General features: G+C 44.3%; 1 protein-coding gene across 1 annotated transcript in view; it reads right to left on the bottom strand.

The window, feature by feature from the left end:
• The window catches only part of ODAD2 (outer dynein arm docking complex subunit 2), a 142,695-nt gene extending 130,853 nt beyond the window's left edge, over window positions 1-11,842 (bottom strand). The window contains exons 1-4 of the mRNA XM_044294472.1: window positions 11,747-11,842; window positions 9,922-10,175; window positions 4,148-4,305; window positions 909-1,104 (exon numbers count right to left, since the gene is read on the bottom strand). Of these exons, the coding sequence (XP_044150407.1) occupies window positions 909-1,104; window positions 4,148-4,305; window positions 9,922-10,145 (578 nt within the window). The 5' untranslated portion in view covers window positions 10,146-10,175; window positions 11,747-11,842. The remainder of the gene's footprint in view (window positions 1-908; window positions 1,105-4,147; window positions 4,306-9,921; window positions 10,176-11,746) is intronic.
• Between the last annotated feature and the right edge of the window lie 9,279 nt (window positions 11,843-21,121).

Genomic DNA, 21,121 nt, shown 5'->3' on the forward strand with positions numbered 1-21,121 from the left:
ACAAAACACCAGTATTATGTGGATATTATGTGGACAGTGTATAGGAGCATTATTTCGCCATTGTACGGTATGGCTGTATTATTTGGACAATGAATGAATGTTTTATTGCATGGGCAATATTTGATAATATAAAACAATCTAAAATTAGTGAGAGGCTCTTCTACAGCCATATTTATGATCAGCATTATTGTAAGAAATGTATTAAAGGTTACATTTACGTAGCCTGCTGACTTGAAAGAAAATAGGAAAGCATTTTATTATTTGATTAAGTAGCTAGAAACCTCAACTGCTGAAGACAGGAGGTTTTTGTTTTTTTCTTCTACCAGTGGAAAGTGATATCCTGTCCTTGGCTCGAGCCTAAGTGAACTCCTCTGGACTGGTGCTGCAGCCAAACCAATGTGGGAATGGTGCACAAGTTACGATCAGACGCTGATAACTACCAGGGATCCGATTGCTACATCAGAGATGTTCTAATGTTCTATTACTAAGCCACGGACCACAAGATGTCCCAAGGAATGAAATCGCTGCTCTAGGGCCTGTGTGGCACACACTTAGTCAGTGCAGTCGGCGGTGTCGATTCAACAACTGGAAATAGATTCCTTTTTTTAGCAACTGGCAATTGCCTGGACGTCAACTCAAATATTTGATATCGTAACCAGAAATATAAAACACATGTACACACTTTGCGTCCCACAGATGAGCTGGAAAACAACTTTTTTTTTTTTTTTCCACTTCAATTAGCTTTTCCTGGTCCTATGTTTCTCCATCAATAAATGTAACGATTTTCATATCTCTCACCTTCCCTTCATTATTTTTTCCTAGCACATAAAAAGCAGATGTTGCTGCTCATTAAAGAATAAAATCTGAAATGATAGACTGGAAATATTGTAGTTTGTAAATGTACTTACTGTGAAATGTGTTTTAAAGAGCTGTTCAGCAGCTGCATATCAAGTTGCTGGAGCAGCAGAAAGATTTTCATCTTGATTTCGGCCTCTTCGTCCTCGTTCTGACGCATTTTGTCCAGGAGACGTAGCATGGAGGTGTCTTCTCCTTCCACTGTAGCGAAGCCGGGGCCGAGGATTCGTGATAAGGGGTCTCTGTTGACTGAACATACAACGCGGCGTGTGAACTGGGATTCTAACGCTGACATTTTGTAGGCATGTCCTCCAAATTTCTGCAGGGACTGTGGCCATTGGTCACATGCAGTAGATTTGGTGCAGACATTTTTGTGACTCAAGATTCAGGTAAACGGGGGCTGTTCTCTGCAGAATTCATTTTATGTTCCCCATTTAGAGGTACACAACACTTGCAGAGATTCCACAAACATGTGACTGCACGCACTTTTTTTCATTGTTTTAAAACACAATGGGGGCCCTAATTCCATAGCAATTTTACGAGCATAGAAAGGTTGTAAATTTTGGTTGTAAAGTTCACATTTGTGCCACAATTTGCGACTCTTTCCCCTTTCCCGACACCCTCACCACTTTTATAAAAAGTGGGCAAGTCATGGACGGGAGAGGACATCCTGCTGACCCGAAATCTACACCACATCCTTGCTGATGTTAGTTTTGTTTTCTAGAATGCAGAACTCCCAAAGATGCGCCAAACCTATTAAGAGGCGTGCCCCTTACTCAGTTTGGCACATGATATGCCAGGGACTTTTCTCACTAACCCATTCATTGACGCAGAGTAGTTTGATACTTAAGAATGCTGTTTTGGTTTTGGGGTTTTTTTTCATCTCATTTCAAAAGCCATAATTTTTAGTTTTTTCCATCAACATCGCTGAAGGAGGGCTTGTGTTTTTTGCAGGGTGAGTTGTATTTTCTCTGCCATTCTACCGTTGTTTTTGGCTTCTGTTTCTACGGCGTGCGATGTGGGTTAGTACAATCATGCCAACACCAAATGTATAACTTTTTTTATGTTTTTCTACATTTAAGCCCATAAAAACACTTCTTGGAAAATATATTGTATTTTGTGTCAAAGAACCAGAATATTTTTATTATTCTAATGATGGGCTTGTATTTTGCAGTTGTAGTCTTCACTGGTACCATATTGGGGTCATTGGGGGTGTATGGATCAAAACGGAAGTGGTGAGGCAAATCATGTACAGTTTTCTCAAATAATATTTTTTTATATTTTAGGTAAATACATTTTTGTAAGGGAAAAAAGACATTTACTGTATATATATATATATATATATATATATATAATAATTTATTTTATAAATTTAACCTTTTTTTATCTACAGGTGAAACTCGAAAAATTAGAATATTGTGCAAAGTTCATTTATTTCAGTAAGGCCTCATGCACACGACCATGTGTGCATCCGTGGCCGTTGTGCCGTTTTCCGTTTTTTTTTCGCGGACCCATTGACTTTCAATGGGTCCGTGGAAAAATCGGAAAATGCACCGTTTGGCAGCCGCATCCGTGATCCGTGTTTCCTGGCCGTGAAAAAAATATGACCTGTCCTATTTTTTTCACGGCCAGCGGTTCACGGACCCATTCAAGTCAATGGGTCCGTGAAAAATCACGGATGCACACAAGATTGTCATCCGCGTCCGTGATCCGTGTCCGTGATCCGTGTCCGTTTTTTCCTATCATTTCAATGGCAAACTTGACTTTTTTTTCATGTCCGTGGATCCTCCAAAAAACAAGGAAGACCCACGGACGAAAAAACGGTAACGGATCACGGACCTACGGACCCCGTTTTTGCGGACCTTAAAAAAAAAACGGTTGTGTGCATGAGGCCTAATGCAACTTAAAAGGTGAAACTAATATATGAGATAGACTCATTACAGGCAAAGCGAGATATTTCAAGCCTTTATTTGCTATAATTTGGATGATTATGGCTTACAGCTTAGGAAACCCCAAAGTCACAATCTCAGGTCCCCTTTGCTCAGGGGGTATGGATTAATTAGCTGACTAGAGTGTGATACTTTGTGCCTAGAATATTGAACCTTTTCACAATATTTTAATTTTAAGTTGCATTACTGAAATAAATGAACTTTTGCACGATATTCAAATTTTTCAAATATTTTTGCAACTTTTTTTTCCAGTGAAACAATGGGCTTTATTTTGGGCATTTCTATTATAGCATTTTTATTTTTTGTAAAATGTTAAAAAATTATGTTCTAAAATGTATGAAAAAAAGGAAAAAAGTTATTTATTTAATTAAAGGTATGAGCACATTGTCCCCTACCCATACAGTCATTCAAGATTTTTGGGGTGTATTTTAGCATTACATTATTTTTCTGTTTTATAACTTGATTACCCCTGTAAGGCTACTTTCACATCTGCGCTTTTGCTGTCCGGTGTTGAGGTCTGACATGGGATCTCAAAACCACAACCGTCTGCATCCCTTCAAAACGAATACGGTTGTATTATATCGAAAATGAAGAAACCGGATCCGGAATTAAAACCATTGTAAGTCAACGGGCGCTGGTTTTTTTTCGTGCACGGTTTTTGGTGCCGGATCAGTTTCCTATGCTGCACACAAAAATGCTGCTTGCATCGATTTTGTGTCCGGCATGGGAACGCAACAAACCAGAACGAAATGCATTCTGGTGCACTCTGTTCTGATTTGTTCAGTTTTGTCCCCATTGACAATTAATGGGGACAAAACAGAAGCGTTGTGCTGCGGTTTTGAGACCCTGTGCCGGATCTTAACACTCAACAGCACAACGCAGATGTGAAAGTAGCCTAACTGATGCTGACATAGCCCCAAATACATGGGGCATTCAGTCTCCAGAGCTTCGCTGCAGGGCTGATCTAGGTCTGCTAAGATCCAGTAGCTCCTGCAAGCAACCAACACCCAGTGTTTATGTGATTGCCGGGATAGGAGCAGGAAACAGCATATCCACTTCCTTTAAGGGGTTCTCTGGAATTTACACATTGATGACCTATCCTCCCAGCAGCCCTGCCGACTATATCTGAGGCCTGTGATTGGCTGCATCGGTCACCTGACCAAACAACTTCCTGGTCTTGTGGGGACCAGAAGCGGTCGGGAATAAGGCAGTGGCACAAGCACGGTGGGATGGCAACCGGAGAGTGTATATTATTTTGTAACAGGACATAGGCTTGGACCACAGGGGTTGTTGGCTCCATTTCAGTATTCTGCCTATACAGTATCTGGAGCACATGGACTGACCTTCCAAACAAGCCTGTGTTTCCTTCAACTTTTTATCCCTGGCAATCTGCAGGAAGCGGGATAAGTGTTTGAAGTTCCTGATTTTCACTGTTGATGAAGACATGATGAACAATGGGCTCCCATCTTTGTCTGTATCTTCAGACTTCACGGTGGAGTCACTGAAATGACAGAATGGTAAGCGGCAGTGAGTGCTGGAATAATCCGCAGTCATACGAAGTAAGTCACAGCTAAAAGCCAACACTGTACAGTGTGTGAGGGATACATCGCACTGCTAGGCAAATATGTAACACGTTCAACATGCCAAAATGTTTATTTACTGCCCCAAACTGACCCATATGGTCTCAATACAAACAGATGCTCCGGCGTGCCTCAATGTTGACACTGTGCATTGTTTCGGCGCCAAATGTTGCATAATAAGATCTGGAGTCTAAACTGGACCATAGCCATACGAACATATTTATACAGTGTGACCATTCTGAGATGTGAAACAAAATACACTTTTTTACACCATAAATAAATGTATACATGGCTAAAATATAGAATAAAGTTAAATATACTCAATACGGTTCTCTTCACACTGGCATTCTGTACTTACAACACTCGTAATGGGCCGTCAAAGAACGCTAAAGGAAGGAAGAGCAGATCCTAATTCTGTGGTTGGACAGCAGATGAGATTAAGGCCTCTTTCACACTACCATTTTTTTTTCTGTTTTGCGGGCCGTTTTTTGCGTTCCGTATATGGTCCGTATACGGAACCATTCATTTTAATGGTTCTGCAAAAAAACGGAATGTACTCCGTATGTATTCAGTTTCCGTGTTTCCTTTACTCCGTTCCGTGCAAAGATAGAACATGTCCTATATTTGGCTGCAAATCACGTTCCGTGGCTCCATTAAAGTCAACGGGTCCGCAAAACTGAATGCATACGGAAATGCATCCGTATGTCTTCCGTATCCGTTCCGTTTTTTGCGAAACCATCTATTGAAAATGTTATACCCAGCCCAATTTGTTCTATGTACTTACTGTATACGGTATATGCCATATGGAAAAACTGAACTGAAAAACTGAACCGAAATGGAAACACAACAGAAACAAAAAACGGACCGCAAAACACTGAAATAGCCATACGGTAGCGTGAAAGAGGCCTAAGTCGGCTGCCTGGCTTTTAACAACCACTTCCATAGGTTTCCAAGCTTGTAAATATATATATATTAATTGACAAAAAATAACGCACTAAGAAGGAGTTGTTGGAGTCGAAATTTGTGACTGTAATGATGATATACAGTGCCTTGAAAAAGTATTCATACTCTTTGAACTTTTCCACATTTTTTCACGTTACACAAACTTAAATGTATTTTATTGGGATTTTATGTGATAGACCAGCACAAAGTAGCAGGTATGTGTGAAGTGAAAAGAAAATGATACATGGTGTTCAAAATGTTGTATTCAGCCCCCTGTACTCTGATACCCCTAAATAAAATCCAGTGTGACCAATTGCCTTCAGAAGTTGCCAAATTAGTGAATAGGTTCCACCTGTGTGTAATTTATTCTCAGTATAACTACAGCTGTTCTGTGTAGGCCTCAGAGGTTTGTTAGTGAACATTAGTGATCAAACAGCATCAAGAAAACCAAGGAACACACCAGACAGGTCAGGGATAAAGTTGTGGAGAAGTGTAAAGCAGGGTTAGATTATAAAAAAAATATCACAGACTCTGAACATCTCATATATGGCACAACTGCAAACCCACCAATACACGGACGTCCACCTGAACTGACAGCCCAGGCAAGGAAAACACTAATTAGAGAAGCAGCTAAGAGGCCCATGATCAATCTGGAGGAGCTGCAGAGATCCACAGCTCAGGTGCAAGAATCTATCCACAGGAAAACGACTAGTCGTGTGCTCCACAAATCTGGTCTTTATGAAAGAGTGGCAAGAGGGAAGCCATTTCTGAAAGCAAACCATAAGAAGTCTTGTTTGCAGTTTGCCACAAGCCATGTAGGGGACATCGCAAACAGGTGTCAGGAGGAGCTCAAGTCATATGAGACCAATTAAAAACATTTTTAGCTCAAACTAAGTACAAAGCAATAATAAAAAAAATAACCTTTAATATGATTATGAGTAGTTTGCAGATAATGTTATGGTGCTCAGTAAGCAGATTCCCCACCTTAAAGTTGTTGTCAGGGACCAACCTATTGATGGCCTATGCACAGGATAGGTCATCACTATGAAATTGGTGGGGGACAACGCCCAGCACCCCCACCGCTCAGCTGCAGGTAGAGACAAAATACCACAGCTCCATACACTGTGTAGTCGTCGTTCTCAGGTTCTGCAGATGATGCTACAACTCAAGAGATCGGGAGCTGAGCTGAAGTGCCAGAACGGCCACAGTGTATGGAGCTGGGGTTTCTAGCACCGTTTACTTCCAGAACATACAGCTGCTTGGTGGCGTTGCTGGGTGTTGGACCCCTACCAATCTCAAGTCCCCTAAGGGCACAAAAAAAAAATTGGGAAAAAAATTAAAACTTATTAGAAATTCCAATCACCCACCTTTCTCAATTTTACACAAAAAAGTATATAAATAATAAAAAATAAACATAAGTGTCACCGCGTCGGAAAATGTCTGATCTATTAAAATCTAAAACAGTTTTTCCTGCACAGTAAATGCCATAATGTAAAAAATGGCGATGAAATTACAATTTTTTACTATCTCAAAGGTTTTTATTGTTTAAAGAGAAGTAAAACAATAAAAATGTAAATGTAAATTTGGTATCGCTGTAATCATACTGACCCGCAGAGTAAGCCCATTATGTCGTTTTTAGCATATAATGAAGACCATAAAAACAAAAGCCAAGAAACTATGGGGGGCATTTATTATGAGGGGAATATCTGAAGTCAGTTGGCGTACTTTATGAAACGTTTATTAAATGTCCCATGTTGTTTGATAAATTTGTCTCATCCTTAAACCTCACACACAAAAGCTTCTCCAGTTTTCTTACTCCACCCCCCTAGTTAAGTCAGATTGTGATAGTTTTTTGCAACTTTTTTTTTATTTTTATTTTTTAAGTCTTAATGATAAAGTGAGTGGTGTAAAAAGTAAAAAGTAAAAAAAAAAAAAAACGCCCTTTCGCGAATCTTTGAAACAAGAATTCTGGAGTAATAGCATGATATATCAGGGCCTATACGTATAATAAACACTATGAAAACAAAAGCTGGAAAAATGTTTTTTTTTTTTCCACTTCACCCGACAAAGATTTTTTTTTCAATTTTTTTTCAATAAACGATACAGTAAATTAAATGGTGCTATTAGAAAATACAACTTGTCCCGCAAAAAGTAAACCTTTAAAGGGGTTGTCCGTGTTCAGAGCTGAACCCGGACATACCCCCATTTTCACCCCGGCAGCCCCCCTGAATTGAGCATCAGAGCAGTTCATGCTCCGATGCTCTCCTTTGCCCTGCGCTAAATTGCGCAGGGCAAAGGCATTTTCTGGAGTTCCGGTGACATACCGGGCTCTACATGGGGCTGCCAGGAAGCCCGGTGACGTCACCGGCACTGATGGGCGGGCTTTAGCGCTGCCCTAGCCAGTAAAACAGCTAGGGCAGCACTAAAGCCGGCCCATCAGAGCCGGTGACGTCACCGAACACGTGTTATTGTAAACAAAAGAGCCTTTGCCCTGCACAAGGCAAAGGAGCGCATTGGAGCATGAGATGCTCCGATGCCCTTGTCAGGGGGGCTGCCTGGGTGAAAATATGGGTATGTCCTGGTTCAGCTCTGAACCCAGACAACCCCTTTAATAAGACTGCATGAATTAAAAAACAAAAAAACTATTATGGGTCTTTTAAGGCGGGAAGTAAAAAATGAAAACACAAAAACAAAAATTATCCCCGTTCTTAAAGGGGTTGTGCAGCAACATATATTATTAACCTCTCCTCAGGATAAGTCCTTAATATCTGATCGGCGGGGGTCCGACACCAGGCAACCCCACCGATCAACTGTATGAAGAGGTGGCGGCGCTCCATTCGAGCACTGCGTCCTTTCCATTACACTGCGCTTTGTCTCGGCGGTGCAGTTTAAAGACAAGTACTTACTCCAGTCACTTGAATGGAGCGAGTGCTTGTAATTACACTACGCCGCCGCTCTACAGGAGACGACAGGCAGTGTAATGAACAGGAAGCAGTGCGCCCTTCCCTTCACCCAGCTGATGACCCTGTCGGACCCCTGCCGATCTGATATTGATAACTAGTGGTGAGCTTCAGATGTTACATCCGAAGTCACTTCATTCAAAACTTCGGATTAATACGATACAGAGATCCGTCTCCGCACACTATTAAAATGTATAGGCTCTGGAGAGCCGAAGTCGGTTATTTGCGAAGTCGTGCGTGACTTTGTTGAATAACTTCGGTAATTGATTTTTAAAGTGGGAAAGCACTTTAAGAATCAATTACCGAAGTTATTCAATGAAGTCACGGATAAGTTATCAATATATTTTGCTGCACAATCCCTTTAAGGGGGTTAAAGAGGACCTGTCACCAATTACAACTATTACATCTAAGGCTAGGTCTACACGACAACATTTTTATAATGATAGTATATGCTGTCGCACTGCGACATGCTGCGACGAGACAGTCGCAAAAAATCCATTCGAGGTGGATTTTTCTGCGACTGTCGCGTCTCAGTCGCAGCATGTTGCACTGCGACACCATAGACTGCCATTTAAAAAATTGTCAGGTGACATTGGTGCGACAACATGTCGCGCGACAAATAGGGCACAACTACACTGCAACATCTGTCGCTCAACTTATTGTCGCGCGACACATGTTGTCATGTAGAACTTACCTAAATGTGCACCACTTCACTGCGTAAGTCGGTGCCAGGACGGTGGTTCCAGGGCCTAACAAGCAAATGTGGCCGTGGCTAGTCAAGGGAACAGCACCAGAACTACCAGCCCTGATCATTTGGGAACTGGCTTCCTGAGGGGAGCGGAGCACATTCACAGAGGTACGTGAGTTTAAACGTTTTCATTGCTCCTTTTTAAGGGTTTAGCTCCACGGCGAGAAGTGTCTCTCGACAAGAAAGTTATGCAACATTTCACATAATGTCTGTCAATGGTGTCACAATGCGACAAGCGACATGCTGTGACGGCAACCGTCACAAAAAATGCAGAAACGTCAGATTTTGTGTCGCACGTTGCAGGTCACATGCGACTTTTCCTCCATTTACTTTGCTGTAAGTCTACTTTCACACTGGCGTTTTGGCTTTCCGTTTGTGAGATCCGTTCAGGGCTCCAAAACGGATCAGTTATCATTTTAATGCATTCTGAATGGAAAAGGATCCGCTCAGTTTGCCTCCGTTCAGTCTCCATTACGCTGCTTGCAGCGTTTTGGTGTCCGTCTGACGAAACTGAGCCAAACGGATCCGTCCTGACACACAATGTAAGTCAATGGGGACGGATCCGTTTTCACTGACACAATCTGGCACAATAGAAAACGGATCCGTCCTCCATTGACTTTCAATGGTGTTCAAGACGGATCCGTCTTGGCAATGTTACAGATAATACAAACGGATCCGTTCTGAACGGATGCAGACGGTTGTATTATCTGAACGGATCCGTCTGTGCAGATCCATGACGGATCCGCATTAAACGCGTGTGTGAAAGTAGCCTAAGTCAATGCACAGCAGATATAGATCCGGTATACGCTACAGGAAAGGGTTAAGCTGGACAGAAGGTGGCAGACATTTAGCTCAGTGTTATTGTGCCTCTCGCGGTCTGGCCTCACCTAATATCATAACCAGATCCAAATGCCGATGGCTCCAAATTGGTTTTCCATTCCAGAGGTTCTCTGAAGACAAACTCTGCCTCCTCTGGATGCCGGGCGCTGAAAGCCTCCGCGTACTTCATGATGTCGTTTAGCAGAGCTTCATTCAGAGGTGTGATTTCCAGTTTGCCAGATCCAGAACCGGCGCTTGTCCACTGCGCCGCTCTCGTCAGCGCCACGCCCATTGGAACGGCTGCTTTTCACGGGGATGTCACCTTTTAAAAGAATCGCCAAGCATTATAAAGCAAGATGATCGCCCATCATTATACACCCACCGGAAAATACCCATAAAGTGATGAAACTGGTGGAAGGCAAGAGTTTACAGGATAAATACGGCATAAAAATAACCAAATTACATGATGAGGATTTTAAAATTAATCTTTTAAGGGAATCTCCACCTCTGACCATCGCTTTACAGTTTAGCTGTTGATATAATTTGCTTAAAGGGCATCTGTCAGCAGTTTTGTCCCTATGACACTGGCTGACCTGTTACATGTGCACTTGGCAGCTGAGGGCATCTGTGTTGGTCCCGTGTTCATGTGTGCCCGCATTACTGAGAAAAATTAGGAGAACGGAGGCGTTGCCATTACACCTAGAGGCTCAGCTCTCTCTGCACTTTGACAGGGCCAAGCAGTGTAAACGTCATTACCCCCGGTCCTGTCAATGAAAGTGCAGAGGTCGCAGCGGTTGCAGAGAGAGCAGAGACTCTGAGTGTAATGACAACGCCCCCGTTGCTCCTAGAGGCTCATTTGCATATATGAAAACATCATTTTTCTCAGCGATGCGGGCACATATGAACATGGGACCAACACAGACGCGTTCAGCACCTGTTATATATTTTAGGACATATTGTGGTGCCACGTCCTACCTGTCATAGATTTTAGGACATATTGTGGTACCACGTCCTACCTGTCATAGATTTTAGGACATATTGTGGTGCCACGTCCTACCTGTTATAGATTTTAGGACATATTGTGGTGCCACGTCCTACCTGTTATAGATTTTAGGACATATTGTGGTGCCACGTCCTACCTGTCATAGATTTTAGGACATATTGCGGTTCCACATCCTACCTGTTATAGATTTTAGGACATATTGTGGTGCCACGTCCTACCTGTTATAGATTTTAGGACATATTGTGGTGCCACGTCCTACCTGTCATAGATTTTAGGACATATTGTGGTGCCACGTCCTACCTGTTATAGATTTTAGGACATATTGTTGTGCTATGTCCTACCTGTCATAGATTTTAGGACATATTGTGGTGCCACGTCCTACCTGTTATAGATTATAGGACATATTGTGGTGCCACGTCCTACCTGTTATAGATTATAGGACATATTGTGGTGCCACGTCCTACCTGTTATAGATTTTAGGACATATTGTGGTGCCACGTCCTACCTGTTATAGATTTTAGGACATATTGTGGTGCCACGTCCTACCTGTTATAGATTTTAGGACATATTGTGGTGCCATGTCCTACCTGTTGTGGATTTTCAGCAGAAATTTTGCAGATTCTGTTTAGATTTGGTGCCCAAAAGGACAACTTTAGGGCTAGCTGGTTGTCACATTGTATATAACGCAATGTAACCGCAACATGGTGAGCAAACACATGAAACAGAAATTGCAGGGTAGGGGGTGTCCTAACCTCATGCACATAGGGCACAGCTGTAGCCTGCGTGCATTGCCAGTCATGCCACCCCTCTAACCTACTGCAGTGAAAACGCACCCCACATTCCGTGTGACTTATGCCCAGCGCGGGTGCGGTCACGGTTCTTGCACTCACCTGAAGAGAACCGGCGCCGCACACACAGCACGAACAGGTCTTCAAAAACCTCAGTAAGCGGCGCTTGTTTCCGGTTACCATGGAGATGGGATCGCGCCTGCGCACTGACAGTACCCAGTAGCCTAGCAACAGTAGCAAACACCAGTAGGCGGAGCTATGGTTACGGCAGGTGAATGAAAAGCAGTCGTCCTGCGCATGCTCGGCAGCTGTTCGGTTCATATAGAGCGGCGAGCTCCGCTCTGAAGGCAGGAAGCTGCTCCAGTGAATAGCGGTGTAGCGTTATACTACCCTACCTCGTGAGCGGCTCTGCTGGACGGCCTTTCTCTGTACGTAGTCAAACCAGCACTAAAGAGAGAGGAACAGGAGAAGAAGCCAATTAGGCTCCAGCTCTCATTTCTCAAAGGCTGTTTAATAAATGAAAGCTACAATCTGATTGGCTGTCCATTGCTCGTTCTGTTAACATCTTATGCCTGTGGCTTTGCACTTATAGCCACCAGTCACAGGTCACATGGTGGGCACCAGCTTAGTGCCAGGGGGGCTAGTTCTGAAGAAGTACTGGGAAAGTATTTCTCATAGGAATTTGTGCAACTGGTTTCAGTTCACTGTCCAGGTGTAGACATTTTTTCTTGGGTCCAGTAACAACATACAGTAAGACGCGCCATGTTCAGCACACCGGTTCATGTACTGAGTGAGCCCTCCCATTAGTGCCCCCAGTAATAGCAATGCCTCCATTAGCGCCCCCCCAGAATTAATGCCTCCATTAGTGCCCCCAGTAATAATGCCCCATTAGTGTCCCCAGTAATATTAATGCCTCCATTAGCACCCCCCAGAGTTAATGCTCTCATTAGTGCCCCCAGTAATATTAATGCCTCCATTAGCGCCCCCAGAATTAATGCCCCATTAGTGCCCTCAGTAATAGCAAAGCTTCCATTAGTGCCCTCAGTAATAATGCCCCCATTAGTGCTCCCCAGTAATATTAATACCTCCATTAGCGCCCCAAGAATAAATGCCCCCATTAGTGCCCCCCAGTAATATTAATGCTTCAATTAGTGCCCCACAGAATTAATAATGCCCCTATTAGTTCCCCTCAGTAATATTAATGCCCCATTAGAGCCTCCCAGTAATATTAATGCCCCCATTAGTGCCCTCCAGAATTAATAGTGCCCGTCAGAATTACTAATGCCCCCATTAGTGCCCCCCAATATCAATAATGCCCCCTTCTCTGCTTGTGCAAAAAAAAAAAAAAAAAAGGCACTCACCTCCATCCATTTGATTGCTCCGCTGTGAACACTCGCTGAAAGCTCAGGACAGGACCTGCGCTCCAGCGTGATGACGTTTTACAGGTCCTAACAAAAGAAAAGACCGGCACTCACTTAATCTTCAAAAGTTTTTCTCTTTATTCGCCACACATCAAATGTTCAGTGACGCGCGTTTCGGCTCTGCTGCGAGCCTTTCTCAAACCAATGGCATATAACAAAATCAAACAATCTACATGATTTAAATAGACCGCCACAGCGGAAGTGACATAATGTAGTCATGGTGATTTAGACAAACAAATGAACTGAAAAAAGAAAAAAAGAGAGAGCAGGAGGGAAAGGGAACACAGGGAAAAAAAGGGAAAAAAACAAAGTAACAATTTAAATAATCAGATACACGTGAGAAGCAGCCCAATCGCAACAGCATCAATGAAAATAATAGCAATTATAGATTCTTATGAAATTCTCTAGGTAATCATAGTAGCTTGCAGTTCAGATGATGCGGTTGGGGAGTTCCTCACGTTTTCTGTAAAAATACAAGAAAACAAAGTATAAGCTTAACATACACTTTAAAAGAAAAAGAACAAGAAAAAACCATCTACAGGAAGCCATGAAGATCATACTCCCGGTTTAACCCCATGGGTTCCAGTGTCTGAAGTGTATGAATCCAATAGGATTCACGCTTCTTTAACATTTTCAAGCGATTACCCCCTCTTCGAGGTTGTTGTACCTGCTCAATAATTTGAAAGCGCAATTGCGCAATATTGTGCTTACAGCGATCAAAGTGGTAAGGGACCGGTAAGAGTAAATTGTTTTTTCTGATGGTGGACTTGTGTTTGGAAAAGCGGTCCTTCATGCGCATGGATGTTTCACCTATATATAACAATCCACAAGGGCACTTGAGTAGATATATGATAAAACTGCTATTACATGTGAAAAGGCCTCGAACTAGAAAGCGCTTGCCTGTATGGGGATGCGTAAAATATTCCCCTTTGATTACACTCGAACAGTGTATACACCCTAGGCAAGGGAATGTGCCCTTTCTAGGAGTAGATAAAGTCTTCTGGCGCTTTTCAGTTTGAGCACTGCCCACATCTGCCCTCACTACCATATCGCGAATGTTTTTGTTACGTTTGTAACACAATAATGGAGGACTTTTAAATTCCTCGATAGAGGGATAAGCTCTAGACAAAATGTTCCAATGCTTAGAAAAAATAAAACGACACCTGTTAACCCATGGATGGAACTTGGTAACAAATGGTATGCGTGACCCCCTAGACTCCTGTTTAGGGGTCAAGGAGGTAACCCTACCTCTCTCACTATCCAGCAGTGCTGTGGGATACCCTCTATTCTCAAATCTCTTAGACATTTCATCAAGGCGTTTTTCTTTTACTTCAGTATTAGAAACAATCCTACGTACCCTTTGACCAGGGTGTCCAAGAAATTAATCTCATGATCACTATAGTGCAGAGTAAACTGCAACTCGGGCCAAAATCGAATTTAAAAAATCTGAAAAGGCACGAAGGGATCGAATGCCGCCCCGCCATACACAAAACACGTCATCGACGAATCTTCGCCAAAAAATACAATGGATTTTAAACAGATCATTGCTGTAAATATATTTATCTTCAAACCATGACATGTATGAATTTGCATATGGCGGTGCGGCACTCGAGCCCATCGCGGTCCCACAGCACTGCTGGTAGTAGGTGTCCTGAAATAAAAAATAATTTTCAGTTAGAATAATTTCAAGTAGCTTCAGGAAGAATTCTTTAGCACCTTCACTGTGAGAGGAGAAGGATAGAAGCCACTCTACAGCCCGTATACCCTTCCAGTGAACAATAGAAGTGTACAGAGAATAAACATCAAAGGTTACTAATAAATCATCATCCTGCAACACCAGGGTTCCAACCTCACGCAAAAATTGATTCGTATCAAGCAGGAAAGATGGCATATTTTTAGTCAGGGGTGTCATAACCTTTTCAAGTAAAATAGCTGGTGGAGACAAAATGGAGTCAGTCAAGGCGACAATAGGCCGACCCGGTGGCTAAATTCGATTTGGCCCGAGTTGCAGTTTACTCTGCACTATAGTGATCATGAGATTAATTTCTTGGACACCCTGGTCATTAAGGGTGCAAGTGGGTCAATTGTTACTGATCTGTATATTAAAAATATCGACAAAAATTCCCTTCTCCATTTCTCAAGCTATCATCCTCCCACAGTTAAAAAAGCATTACCCCATTCCCAATTTCAAAGGGTACGTAGGATTGTTTCTAATACTGAAGTGAAAGAAAAACGTCTTGATGAAATGTCTAAGAGATTTGAGAATAGAGGGTATCCCACAGCACTGCTGGATAGTGAGAGAGGTAGGGTTACCTCCTTGACCCCTAAACAGGAGTCTAGGGGGTCACGCATACCATTTGTTACCAAGTTCCATCCATGGGTTAACAGGTGTCGTTTTATTTTTTCTAAGCATTGGAACATTTTGTCTAGAGCTTATCCCTCTATCGAGGAATTTAAAAGTCCTCCATTATTGTGTTACAAACGTAACAAAAACATTCGCGATATGGTAGTGAGGGCAGATGTGGGCAGTGCTCAAACTGAAAAGCGCCAGAAGACTTTATCTACTCCTAGAAAGGGCACATTCCCTTGCCTAGGGTGTATACACTGTTCGAGTGTAATCAAAGGGGAATATTTTACGCATCCCCATACAGGCAAGCGCTTTCTAGTTCGAGGCCTTTTCACATGCAATAGCAGTTTTATCATATATCTACTCAAGTGCCCTTGTGGATTGTTATATATAGGTGAAACATCCATGCGCATGAAGGACCGCTTTTCCAAACACAAGTCCACCATCAGAAAAAACAATTTACTCTTACCGGTCCCTTACCACTTTGATCGCTGTAAGCACAATATTGCGCAATTGCGCTTTCAAATTATTGAGCAGGTACAACAACCTCGAAGAGGGGGTAATCGCTTGAAAATGTTAAAGAAGCGTGAATCCTATTGGATTCATACACTTCAGACACTGGAACCCATGGGGTTAAACCGGGAGTATGATCTTTATGGCTTCCTGTAGATGGTTTTTTCTTGTTCTTTTTCTTTTAAAGTGTATGTTAAGCTTATACTTTGTTTTCTTGTATTTTTACAGAAAACGTGAGGAACTCCCCAACCGCATCATCTGAACTGCAAGCTACTATGATTACCCAGAGAATTTCATAAGAATCTATAATTGCTATTATTTTCATTGATGCTGTTGCGATTGGGCTGCTTCTCACGTGTATCTGATTATTTAAATTGTTACTTTGTTTTTTTCCCTTTTTTTCCCTGTGTTCCCTTTCCCTCCTGCTCTCTCTTTTTTTCTTTTTTCAGTTCATTTGTTTGTCTAAATCACCATGACTACATTATGTCACTTCCGCTGTGGCGGTCTATTTAAATCATGTAGATTGTTTGATTTTGTTATATGCCATTGGTTTGAGAAAGGCTCGCAGCAGAGGCGAAACGCGCGTCACTGAACATTTGATGTGTGGCGAATAAAGAGAAAAACTTTTGAAGATTAAGTGAGTGCCGGTCTTTTCTTTTGCTTGTACTTGGACTTCGGCCCTGGACTCGTGCACCGCGCCTACAAACGGAGTGCCGGCTGACCCTTGTTGAAATAAAAAAGTTTTACAGGTCCTGTCCTGAGCTTCCAGCAAGTGTTCACAGCGGAGCAATCAAATGGATGGAGGTGAGTGTTTTTCTTTTATTTATTTTCTTGGGGGAGGGGAGGGAGGTAAAGGTTGTACTAATGAGTAGTGTTGAGCGAACTTCTGTTTTAAGTTCGGCGTCTAAAGTTCGGCTTCCGGTTAGCGGAGAATCCCGATATGGATTCCGAATTCCGTTGTGGTCCGTGGTAGCGGAATCAATAATGGCAAATTATTGATTCCGCTACCACGGACCACAACGGAATTCGGAATCCATATCGGGATTCTCCGCTAACCGGAAGCCGAACTTTAGACGCCGAACTTAAAACAGAAGTTCGCTCAACACTACTAATGAGCGCTCCACAATGGAAACTCTTATTAGTAATAGTCCATATAGGAAAATACCGGCAATATTGCTGGTAGAAAAAAAATTACCGGCACCAGCAGGTGCACTAATTTACCAGCCCGGCCGGGTGGCAGCCGTAGCCCTCTCCCCGCAGAAACTTCTTCACAACCCCCTCCTCCCTTGCAACCCCCACTCCTGCGGTTAGTCAAGATGGTTATCTCAGACGAGGCCCAGCAGCCGCTCCGTCCGTTTCCTACAGTGTCACTGTATATAACAGGGCCGGGCCGACACAGAGGCTGGGGAGGCTCCAGCCTCAAGGCGCAGGCCAGCTCCCCAGCCTCTGGGCGGCAGGCAGGCCACTGGCCACATCGCTGCTGCTGCCGCGCCTGCCGGGCTGCTGGCCGCGCTGGAGGACGGAGGGAGTAGTGAGCACTTGGCACTGACTTACGTGCTCCCTCCCCGCTCCGCCTCCTGGCTCAGCCGCTCCGCTGCTCTGGTCTCTGCTCAGTCGCTTGCCTGACTTGCTGCGTACAGCGCGCACCTTGACCTGACGCGCTGTACGCAGTCAGGTCACATGTGCGCCCTCTGGAGACCAGGAGCAGCGCGGGCAGCAGCACAGCACTGTGTCACGACCCAGCCCAGGCCCCAGCAGGGATAGAGCGTGAGAGTCTGCCCTGAAGGGAAGTGAGATCGTTTTTAAATAAAGATAATATTATTTTCTGTCTGATCTGAGGTCTGATGGGGTTCTGGATGGGGTAAAATTACAAGGAACGCCCCGGGGGGGGGGGGGGGGGGGGGGGTTGGATGATGATTAATAACAAACATACATATCTAAATGGCGGGGGGGGCTTGACTTGAGTCATCTACTGATCAGTGATCATCAGAGCATTAGAGCTGCGGGAATAAATAACATCTAAATGTCTGGTGGGGTAGATGGGGGGGGGGGGTTAGATGATCTAACCCAGCCCCCCTTCCCCCATCAGCCCTTGTCCTACCACCCCATCTACCCGTACCCCTGCAAAACGTGCTAGTTTTAATTCTGTCTTGTTGAAAGAATTATGTTTATTTATATTAGGATTATGTGGTTATTGTCTAAGGGTCCATTCACACGTCCGTTGTTTCTTTCCTGATCTGTTCCGTTTTTTGCTGAACAGATCTGGACCCATTCATTTTTTAATGGGTCCTGAAAAAAGTCGGACAGCACAATGTCAGATTTTTTTTCAGGACCCATTGAAAATGAATGGGTACAGATCTGGTCCAGATCTGTTCAGCAAAAAACGGAACAGATCAGGAAAGAAACAACGGACGTGTGAATGGACCCTTAGGCTGGGTTCACACCTGAGCGTTTTACAGCGCGTTCCTACGCGCTGTAAAACGCTCAACAGGCAAGAACCAATGATTCCCTATGGGCATGGTTCTCACCTGAGTGTTTTACAGCGCGTACGAACGCGCTGTAAAATGCCCTACGCCCCAAGAAGTAAAGGAGCTTCTTTAGGGCGTAATGTCGCTCGTTCCCGCACATAGACTTCTGGGAACGCACGACAATGGGCGTTTGCTTGTGAACCTCCCGCGTATGTAAACGCCCGATAAAATCGCGCATACAGAGCACTTACAGAGTACGCTCAGGTGTGAACCCAGCGTTATATGACTTGTTTTTTCACTTTATTTCTATCTTTATATGGATCTAAAGAGGTTGTGCATTTGTTTAAACCTATAGTTAATTGGTACATTAAACTGTGCATATTTATGTGTGATTACAACAGTAAGTATTTAGTGAAGACTCCACGAGTTGGGGGGGGGGGCACTTGGGCAGCTCAGCCTCTGTTGGTGGTGGACCTTGTCCCAGCCCTGGTATATAATGTCATTGTATGAGGCCTCATGCACACGACAGTTTTTTTTCACGGTCCGCAAAAACGGGGTCCGTGGGTCCGTGATCCGTGACCGTTTTTTCGTCCGTGGGTCTTCCTTGATTTTTGGAGGATCCACGGACATGAAAAAAAAGTCGTTTTGGTGTCCGCCTGGCCGTGCGGAGCCAAACGGATCCGTCCTGAATTACAATGCAAGTCAATGGGGACGGATCCGTTTGACTGTTGACACAATATGGTGCCATTTCAAACGGATCCGTCCCCATTGACTTTCAATGTAAAGTCTGGAGTTCTTTTATACCATCGGATTGGAGTTTTCTCCAATCCGATGGTATATTTTAACTTGAAGCGTCCCCATCACCATGGGAACGCCTCTATGTTAGAATATACTGTCGGATATGAGCTACTTCGTGAACCTCAGATCCGACAGTATATTCTAACACAGAGGCGTTCCCATGGTGATGGGGACGCTTCAGGTTAGAATACACTACAAACTTTGTACAAGACTGCCCCCTGCTGCCTGGCAGCACCCGATCTCTTACAGGGGGATATGATAGCACAATTAACCCCTTCAGGTGCGGCACCTAAAGGGGTTAATTGTACTATCATATTCCCCTGTAAGAGATCAGGGCTGCCAGGCAGCAGGGGGCAGCCCCTCCCCAGTTTGAATATCGTTGGTGGCACAGTGTGCGCCCACCATCGCCCCCCCCTCCCTCCCTCTATTGTAATAAATCGTTGGTGGCACAGTGTGCGCCCACCATCGCCCCCCCCCCTCCCTCCCTCTATTGTAATAAATCGTTGGTGGCACAGTGTGCCAACCACCATCGCCCCCCGCCCCCCTCCCTCTATAGCAGTAACATTGGTGGCAGTGTGCGGTCTCCCATTCCCCCCCCCCCCCATCATTGGTGGCAGCGGAGTTCCGATCGGAGTCCCAGTTTAATCGCTGGGGCGCCGATCGGTAACCATGGCAACCAGGACGCTACTGCAGCCCTGGTTGCCATGGTTACTTAGCAATAGTACAATTGTAGAAGATTCATACTTACCTGCTTGCTGCTGCGATGTCTGTGTCCGGCCGGGAGCTCCACCTACTGGTAAGTGAAAGGTCTGTGCGGCGCATTGCTAAAGAACTGTCACTTACCAGTAGGAGGAGCTCCCGGCCGTTCACAGACATCGCAGCAGCAAGCAGGTAAGTATGAATCTTCTACTGTTGTACTATTGCTAAGTAACCATGGCAACCAGGGCTGCAGTAGCTTCCTGGTTGCCATGGTTACCGATCGGAGCCCCAGCGATTAAACTGGGACTCCGATCGGAACTCCGCTGCCACCAATGATGGGGGGGGGGAATGGGAGACCGCACACTGCCACCAATGTTACTGCTATAGAGGGAGGGGGGGGGTGATGGTGGTTGGCACACTGTGCCACCAACGATTTAATACAATAGAGGGAGGGAGGGGGGGCGATGGTGGGGGCACACTGTGCCACCAACGATTTATTACAATAGAGGGAGGGAGGGGGGGCGATGGTGGGCGCACACTGTGCCACCAACGATATTCAAACTGTGGGGGGGGGGTCTGCCCCCTGCTGCCTGGCAGCCCTGATCTCTTACAGGGGAATATGATAGTACAATTAACCCCTTTAGGTGCCGCACCTGAAGGGGTTAATTGTGCTATCATATCCCCCTGTAAGAGATCGGGTGCTGCCAGGCAGCAGGGGGCAGTCTTGTACAAAGTTTGCAGTGTATTCTAACTAGAAGCGTCCCCATCACCATGGGAACGCTTCTGTGTTAGAATATACTGTCGGAAATGAGTTTTCACGAAGTGAAAACTTAGATCAGAAAAAGCTTTTATGCAGACGGATCTTCGGATCCGTCTGTATGAAAGCAACCTACGGCCACTGATCACGGACACGGATGCCAATCTTGTGTGCATCCGTGTTCTTTCACGGACCCATTGACTTGAATGGGTCCGTGAACCGTTGTCCGTCAAAAAAATAGGACAGGTCATATTTTTTTGACGGACAGGACACACGGATCACGGCCTCGGCTGCAAAACGGTGCATTTTCCGATTTTTCCACGGACCCATTGAAAGTCAATGGGTCCGCGAAAAAAAACGGAAAACGGCACAACGGCCACGGATGCACACAACGGTCGTGTGCATGAGGCCTAATACTGTTGAGGGGCTCTGACCATAAAATCTTTTAGTCTTCATCTTGGGTGGGCCCCTTCT

This window comes from Bufo gargarizans, chromosome 5 (genome assembly GCF_014858855.1).
Source record: "Bufo gargarizans isolate SCDJY-AF-19 chromosome 5, ASM1485885v1, whole genome shotgun sequence".
NCBI classification, from domain to species: Eukaryota; Metazoa; Chordata; class Amphibia; order Anura; family Bufonidae; genus Bufo; species Bufo gargarizans.